Source organism: Rutidosis leptorrhynchoides, chromosome 4 (assembly GCF_046630445.1).
Source record: "Rutidosis leptorrhynchoides isolate AG116_Rl617_1_P2 chromosome 4, CSIRO_AGI_Rlap_v1, whole genome shotgun sequence".
In the NCBI taxonomy this organism is placed as follows: domain Eukaryota; kingdom Viridiplantae; phylum Streptophyta; class Magnoliopsida; order Asterales; family Asteraceae; genus Rutidosis; species Rutidosis leptorrhynchoides.
The window spans coordinates 20,816,708-20,825,438 of record NC_092336.1 but is presented as its reverse complement, the minus strand read 5'-3'; the positions used below and the strand labels follow the sequence as shown (position 1 = coordinate 20,825,438).

The 8,731-nt window shown below is 33.8% G+C and overlaps 2 protein-coding genes across 2 annotated transcripts; one reads left to right on the top strand and one right to left on the bottom strand.

Moving 5' to 3' along the window:
• The first annotated feature begins 631 nt into the window (after window positions 1-631).
• LOC139840329 (glucuronoxylan 4-O-methyltransferase 1-like) lies at window positions 632-2,182 on the top strand. Its single transcript, XM_071830596.1, has 2 exons — window positions 632-1,168; window positions 1,716-2,182. The coding sequence occupies exons 1-2, from the start codon at window positions 632-634 to the stop codon at window positions 2,061-2,063; spliced, it is 885 nt and encodes a 294-aa protein (XP_071686697.1). The 3' UTR covers window positions 2,064-2,182.
• A 1,572-nt stretch (window positions 2,183-3,754) lies between these two features.
• LOC139843242 (small ribosomal subunit protein eS26x-like) lies at window positions 3,755-5,920 on the bottom strand. The gene is made up of 5 exons (XM_071833310.1): window positions 5,782-5,920; window positions 5,575-5,667; window positions 4,915-4,999; window positions 4,700-4,833; window positions 3,755-4,004 (listed from the first exon to the last, which is right to left on the bottom strand). Exons 1-5 carry the CDS (start codon window positions 5,782-5,784, stop codon window positions 3,933-3,935), a joined length of 387 nt encoding a protein of 128 aa, XP_071689411.1. The 5' UTR covers window positions 5,785-5,920; the 3' UTR covers window positions 3,755-3,932.
• Between the last annotated feature and the right edge of the window lie 2,811 nt (window positions 5,921-8,731).

Genomic DNA, 8,731 nt, shown 5'->3' with positions numbered 1-8,731 from the left:
AACATAAGTTGATTGGAGTAATTATTATTCAAGGTGTCATACTTTACTAGTATTACTTAGACCAAAATAAACGTAGAGACATCATAATACCTACCAAGTCTTTCTATCATTAACACACAACTATAGATAGTATTTGTTTGTTAGGGTTTTGTGTTATGCTGCTTTCTTGCTTTCTAGAAGCAAGGCATATTTGAATCGGTATATATCTTAAATCTTTGAATGGGCTCTTTCACCTTTGATGAAAAGCTTAGGTGGGCTCTTTCACTTTTGGTGAAACGTTTATGTTCTATACAACTTTTCCGGTTTTTTTTTTTTTTTTTTTTTTTTCCAAAAATAAAAATTTAACACACTACTAAAGCAAACATCACTATAAATATGGGTAATACTTTTTAAACATCATTAACACACAGCAAACATCACTTGATTTATTATATTAAGTATAAATTAAGTCATTTCTTACATGTCCTATGTAACACGTCTTCCTTCTTTCCTACTCCATATTATTTTATCACACTCTTCCTCCACGTCTCACCCACCTTCTATCCCTCTTTTTCAATAATATAACACAAACTCAAACACAAACAAAACACAATCTCAGTCTTCTTACAAATATATTTTCATCTTTAAAACGATGAGAAATAAAACAGGAAAATACACAATCTCTTCAAAACCAATTCTTCTCACCATCTTCATTGTACTCGTTTTTATTTTAGTAATCTTCGTACGATCATCTTATACACCACAAACCCATCAAAATCCGTCTATTTCTTCCGATATAAATGTACAATCGAAGCCGACAACTTGTCCTCCAGTAGAGCACAAATTAATGTCGGCCAACAAACTCCCAGCCGCCACGGCCGAGACACTTGTGCATTACGTCACTTCAAACATAACCCCGCAACAAACATACAAAGAAATCTCAGTTAGTCTGAGAGTTTTGAACAAGAAATCACCTTGTAATTTCTTAGTTTTTGGGTTGGGGTATGACAGTCCGATGTGGGCCACCCTTAATCAGGGTGGCCGCACTGTGTTTTTAGAAGAAGATAAGTCATGGATCCAACAAATTCAGGGGAAATTCCCCACTTTGGAGTCATACCATGTTGTGTATGACACCAAGGTGAACCGTGCATCGGATTTAATGGAGATCGGAAAACGTGAAGAGTGTAAGGTAAACATGTCGTCAGTACAATAAATTAAATGAATTCATATTAACGAGAAAAACATATATATGTAAATATTATATTTAGAATTAGAAATGTAATTAGAAAACGTATGATAGGCACATTGGACGGTGACACGTTGAATTTGATGTTTGGCGATATAAACTATATATGAGATCGTGGTAACATTGACAAACATTTTCACCTTTTTATTTGAAGGTGGCACATTTATAAAGAATAAAAATATATATATTTTGTATTCTCTTACTAACAGAATATTTTGAGGTGGTCAGAAAAAATAAAAATAAAAATAAAAATAAAAAAAAATAAAAAAAATACTAAGACAAGGTTTCTTAAATGTGAAGGTTAGACCACAAATTACATGTAATCAGTAGCATATTGCCTTTTGTGTAATTAGATTGACCTTACCATCTTTTTTATAATGATCATGTTTCATTCTCTTAGTTATAACACTTTGGGTCTTTGGTAATTATGTTACCTTTTAATAAAATTCAGTATTTAATCCTTGTGAAAAAATTCTACTTTTTTCTTTAGAGGGTTGGTGATCCAAGGGTATCAGAATGCGAGTTATCATTGAAAAGGAACTTGCCAGATGAGGTGTATGATGTCGAATGGGATTTGATAATGGTAGACGCACCAACGGGCTACCACGATGAAGCTCCGGGGAGAATGAAGGCGATATACACAGCGGGGTTAATGGGCCGAAACAGAGAAGAGGGGGAAACCGATGTGTTTGTGCACGATATCAATAGGTTCGTGGAAGATCAGTTTTCGAAGGAGTTTTTATGTGAAGGATATTTGAAGGAGGAAGAAGGAAGGTTGAGACATTTCACGATTCCAAGTCATAGGGCTCGTTTGGGTAGACCATTTTGTCCTCTTTAGATGTTTTTTTGTTGTGATTGTTACGACGGGTGTATTTGTTATTTACTTGTTATTGTAACTTTAAAAAGACTATTATGAGATTCTTTATTATATCTTTGAATAACCCAAAAAGACTATTTTGTGATCATTTTCTATCAACCTGGAAATGTGAGTGTTTTTAATCGGTCTACGATCTAACTGAATTATTTTATCCATCATTTTTTTTTACCATATTTCTAGTTAAGGACAATATGTTAATATGTTGTTAAAAAAATTTGAATCTTGGACCTCGTATAAAAGATACCAAGACTCTAATCATTAAACTAATTTGGATGATTTTCTAAGATATTATGAGGTGGATTATACTACGGTAGTTGAATCTATGTTATCATTATGGATAAAGTATTAGCATATGCAATAATTAATGTGAAAGGTATATTACATTGTAGTGGACTTTTGAAATGGACAAAATATTATATTTAGCAAAGAACACCTAATAATGGGATGAAAAAGTTTAAAGACAAAAAATGTACTCGTAGAATACTTAGTTGCTCATTGGTTGATGACACTTTATAATTGTGTTGTAACATCATCGTTGTTATCTTCTTTGGAATGTTTTTAATTACAATAATCCCTTTCTAATTTATTTCGGCTCGGTTCAATGGGGTTACAAATCTGATCGTGTCAAAACTAGCAGAGCAAAACGACCGTTTACACAAATCGTATCAAATCTAGAATCATTAAACGAAAATGGTATCTGATTAATTTAACTCTGAACTTCCTTTTAAAGATTTATCCATGTGCAATTGTGAATCTATAAGTCCGAAATTAATCTCACTTTAGTTAACGAGTTGTATTATTTTAAAATGTTAATTAATCTAATAATCTAATTTTATAAGTATACACCTATGGTACTTTCATAATTTATATCAAGTTTGATACTGGAATTTGAACCATGCGTTAGGTGCACCTAACATATGTAAGAATGCTGGTCCTTGTTGTCACGTAAAAGATATGCCAATAAAACAATATATAGGAATTAGATAACTTTGAAGTTTGAGAAATAATAAACGCATTAGATATATTCTAATAAAAGTAATGATTTATGATTTATTAACCGACTAATTTAACCTACTAATCATGCTACTCAATATCATAATCACATATGAAAAATTCAAAAAACATCGAGTTGGAGAGAGAATAATCGTAGAAAGGTCAATTTTTTTTAAAAAAAACTCCTTTCTTATATTAGCAAATCATCACACATTAATACAACGCCAACAATGTCATCAGTTCTACAAGACCATGGGTAGGAGCGACGCCATTACCTATTTGAAGCACGATACTGATTATTACAGTTTTAGATCTATTTTATATTAGATAAGTTAACGAATAGTATTACTAATATCATCCACTTGAATGGCTACCTAATGTTTAAAAACAACCATAACTAATACTACGTAAATGTAAATGTGTAACTACATGTTTAAACTATTCGATGATCACCGATAACATTGTCACTTATAGGACCTAAATGTAACTAGATGTTCAAACAACTAATAGAGTTCTTAGAGCTACTTTTAACGCTGGTACGTAAATTTCTTTATTGTTAAGAAACTATCCTCTATCGTTTTGTTATTTTCATAAATAAAATTTCTATATCTTTATTCCTCACCCTTCATACAAGTTAAATTCCGATTCAGCTATCATAATAAAGAGAACCAAGCAAACTGTCAATGCCATTAAAGTTAGAAACTTCATTACCAAAGTGAAACAAAAATAAGAATCACAAAAGATCAGAAATCACCAAGATAGTATTTTATAAAACCCAAAAGAGTGAGGACTCAAAAGCATCTCAGAACCATAAGGTACATTGATCATAGTTTATCCTCAAGCACGAGCAGCAGGTGGACCACCAGCAGCACCTGCGCGTGGTGCTTGACCTGGCTTGGGACCGTCATCCTGATATAAACATATTGTAAATATTAAAGACTAAGCCATAAATAAATAAAAAGTTAAAAAAAAATACGAGATGAAAAATTCAGTTGCTCAGGAACGGGGTCATACGAGACAAAAATCAAAGATGATGAACTCTATATAACTAATCACTTAATAGACATCATATATTCACACAGACACGCTATACATATTACTTACCTATCAAGAAAAATTGAAGAAAAGGTGTTCACTTTCGACCAGACTAAAACCCATTTGATCGGCAACAAAAAAAAAAGCAAAACTTCACTGTTCTTTGTAACCGAGTAAGTTATTCCCTATTCAGGCAACCAGTAAAAGAAGACTAGAAGAATATTTTCAGTATTCGTTGTGAAGATATCAAATTGAACCTTCACATACTAATTATACAACATATTGAAACGTACTCAATCATACTTGGTCAATTTTAGACAACCAACAACCTTAAGGAACTAGTTGTGACCGAAGAACAGATAGACTTGAGAAAACAACAAAATAGGACAAAACTAGAAACACATTCGATAGATGTGGATGCTATTATTAAGTTTCTAAATGCTAGACATTAAGCACGACAGGAGTAACTGGCCATGAGTGACACACGAGGAGTAGTAAGAATATAAAATACTCAAACTGTAAGTGTATTGCAAAGCGATATCAATAAAATGAAAAATAAAATATTGTACCCTTGGGCGACTGAATCTCTTTGGAGGCTCACGGTTCCTTCTATCAATTCGGGATCGAACCCTGACAACCTTGGAGTGAATAGCACAGGAAACACAATACTGCATCTTCACGTACAACTTAGGGAGAGTGTACTCTAAAACAAAAAAGGGAGACTATATTCACGATGATCAAGAATCATTACAACAATTTAACAAGAAAAAGTCAATAGTCTTACGTTCAAATGCACAAGCTTCTTGAACATCACGAACAGCGGCTTGCTCCACAATGTTCCTCACGAGAAATCTCTTGATTGCCTTGTCCTGTTAAGCACCAACCAATTTCTTGGTTACATACCTAAGGATGAACAGTACTCAACCCCGCTTTATACAAAAGCTACTTCAACACAACAGTGGTATGATAAAAATCTAGAAGGGATTATACTTAATTTATGAAGCATAATGAACATAAAAATTGAACAATATTTGGTTGTGCATAATATATGATAATTATCCATCACAAAACATAAAAGATAATGGCCAAAAATGAAAGAGCGACATTATAATCCAGATTCACAATTACTAAGAATGTTAAAAGTTTTCATTAAAAGTAGTATTACAAGATGTACTTATTTAAAAAATTCAAATTATCAAAAACCCGAAACAGTTTAGTAATCATAATTACACGTCAAAGAACTATACAATTCGAGATAACAAATAATTACCAAAATATCATCAATCATCAAAACTTAATCATAACATAATTATCTTACACCTACAAAAACAATATCAGACAATGACTTCCATACATATGCGTACAAAGAAAGAGTTGTACATATAAATGACATATATATATACACATATACAGAATAAATTAAATAAATGAAAACTTAACAGACCTTAGGGCAACATTTGCCGCAATTTGAGCAACGAATGAACTTAACATGGCCACGTCCATGTTTGTTTCTTCCACCATTCCTTCGCTTAAATGTCTACACAAAACGAAAATACAATTTTTAGGAACAAAATTAGCTCACTGGAAATTGTTGAAAATATTGGTACAAATTTAATCGATCGTGATAAAATGATTGAGATAAACAACTAACCATATTGCCAAGATCCTATTCCGGTTGCTGCCGTCGTTATGAATTCCCGCCGTCAGATCGGTATTTCGATTGTGTAACCTAAAAAAGTTACGATTTTATACGGCGGTTTTTTGGAGCCCTAATCGACCCACTACGAAAGAATATGCCAATTAATTTAGGATAGGTGGTGGATATTCTATTGGGCTCTTTATTGGGCCTTCATTTTCTATTATAATTTTTGCTTGATGATTGAAATAAAATTTATTAAAACAAGTTTTTTTGTTTATTGACGAGAACACCCTAAATGAACGAGTATGTAAACTCCTCTATAGAGGCCAAACCTCGGGTCATTGAGTTCCTTGAACGCGATACCCGATACCGGGTGAATTACGCACAAAACGCACCCTCTTGTCATAATAAAACAAGTTTTAAAAATCTATATATATATATAATTAAAAGGTGTTGATATTTCTACTTCAATTTTTGATAAATTTGCTCATGTCTATACATTAACAGTCTGCACTGTAGAATAAACGTTGCACTAAGGGAACTAAAGTTGATCATTGATCATGCATATTTTTACCATAGGGTTTAACATGCCTGCTCAATACGTTAGTGGGGTTTAAGGATCTTAGAACGAGGCTCTCCAGTCCTGCTACCGTGAATAACCCTGGCCGACATGATGATTTCGGCGGGGTGGCCAAGTGATTAAGTCCACCTTTAATGACGATCGTCGATTAGAAGGCCCCAAATAAGGTTGTAGGTGCTAGTTAACAAGAAACTAACATGTTGACCTTTAGCAGACGCTAGATGATGCTGTTACGTAAGGTGTATAGTATGAGATGATTACGTAATGTTGTGATGATCCCTATAATGATAGTTAGGGTTTGTATATATAGGCAAACCCTAATTCTAGAACCATCCGAGATATTGGCAATCCTTTCCAAAACAAACTCCCCCGAATCACGGATGTGATCATGGAAAAGATATTTACTTGATAGCCACGTAATCGTTGTACCAAGAACAAAGGCATTAGATACGAATCCGCATATCGCACACAAGCACACGCATACGCACACTAGTGAGTGCCCGCATACATATGGGGTGCGCATGCGGGTTGCGGTATCATTATGTCCCCCTAGTTTGATGTTATATGGTGCAAGACATATGATGTCAAACTATTAAGCGAAGAAAAAACAAGAAAACGGCTAGCATTTAATTTTCCGCGTGCATTTCGAGGTCATTTAATGCCTGTCACTGTCGCAGAAACCCATTCGGCTGACAAGACGTAAAGTGGGAGTTGGCAGGCGCGTGTCAGCCACGCGCTCATAGGTAACCATACCCAACTGACATCCACGTACGCACTTAAAATGCCACCCATTGATCGCGTAACATGTGTACAGCCACGATCACACCATTCCACCCCATGACTCCAAATCTTCACTATAAATAGCCCCAATTCACACACATTTCCATTTTTCTGCTTCAAGCTTCCCTAATACGCTGCTATATTCAATTCTGATCAAATCCTAAATACTCCGGCCACCGTCTAAAGGTTAGTAATTCTCCAATCACTCTATAGAAAATGACTAAGGCTAACGAGACCTATGTAGACAGTGTTAGATCGATTATAGAGCAGAAACACATTGATCACTTAGTTAAACAATACCCACCGTTAGCAAAGTACAATCTGGTGCCACCCCTGCCCAATCAACATGCTCACGAGCCACCGGAGAAGAAGGTGGCCATCTACGAACATGCGTTCAAGCATGGTAACTTTAGGGTTCTGTGATGACCCGAAAATTTCTGACCAAATTTAAACTTTATCTTTAAATGATTTATTGTTTCCGACACAATAAGCAAAGTCTATGAAGTTGAATCTTAAAATTTTAGAACTGTTTCATGTATTAAATTACATTTGACTGCTCTCGACGATTCATGAATAATTATATGTATGTATATATATATATGTACAAGTAAAAACGACTTTCCTACCGTAAAATACTATTTGCTACAGTAAAATGACTTTCCTACCGTAAAACACTATTTGCTACAGTGAAACCGTATTTTGCTACAGTGCTACAGTGAAAACGGCTTTGCTACGGTGATTTGCTACAGTAAACACTATTTGCTACAGTAAAACACTATTTGCTACAGTACACTATTTGCTACAGTAAAACACTATTTGATGTCGACGAACTAGCAAACAAAAACAGGATAAGGCGGCCATGCGATCGCATGGCAAAAACACTGAAAACTCATGCGATCGCATGAGGTACTGTAGCAGGCCACATACTATAAAAGCTCGATTCATTCCTCTGTATTATTATTTTTTTATATTATTATTATTTATTATTATTATTATTATTATTATTATTATTATTAATAATAATAAGATTATTATTAATCTTATTTTTTTTATTATTAGTGTTTTTATTTTTGCGATACAAAAATAATAATGTACATAAAATATTACGACGGAGTGCTGTCCAAGTAATTTTCAAAACGAGTTTCCGAGCGAGCTAGAGCTAAGGAAAATATGGGTTATTGCCAAGGAAATTATGGGTAATGTTCGGGGGTATTTTTGTGAATCAAACCTCGTGTTTATCATCTCCGATGCGTCTACGTGCTTTCCTGCAATATTGTATATCAATATTAAACTGTGAGTTTCATAAGATCCCTTTTACTTTCTACATTTTTGGGTTGAAAATACATGCAAATGCTTTATTAACCGATATACAATATTTATATGCGTGAGTTTCATAAGATCCCTTTTACTCTCTACATTTTTGGGCTGAGAATACATGCAAATGCTTTATTAACCGATATACAATATTTATATGCGTGAGTTTCATTTGCTCCCTTTTTAAATGCTTTTGCAATATATATTTTTGGGCTGAGAATACATACACTTTATTTTAAACACAATGGATACAAGTACATACTAAATTCTACACTGAGTTTGAACCGA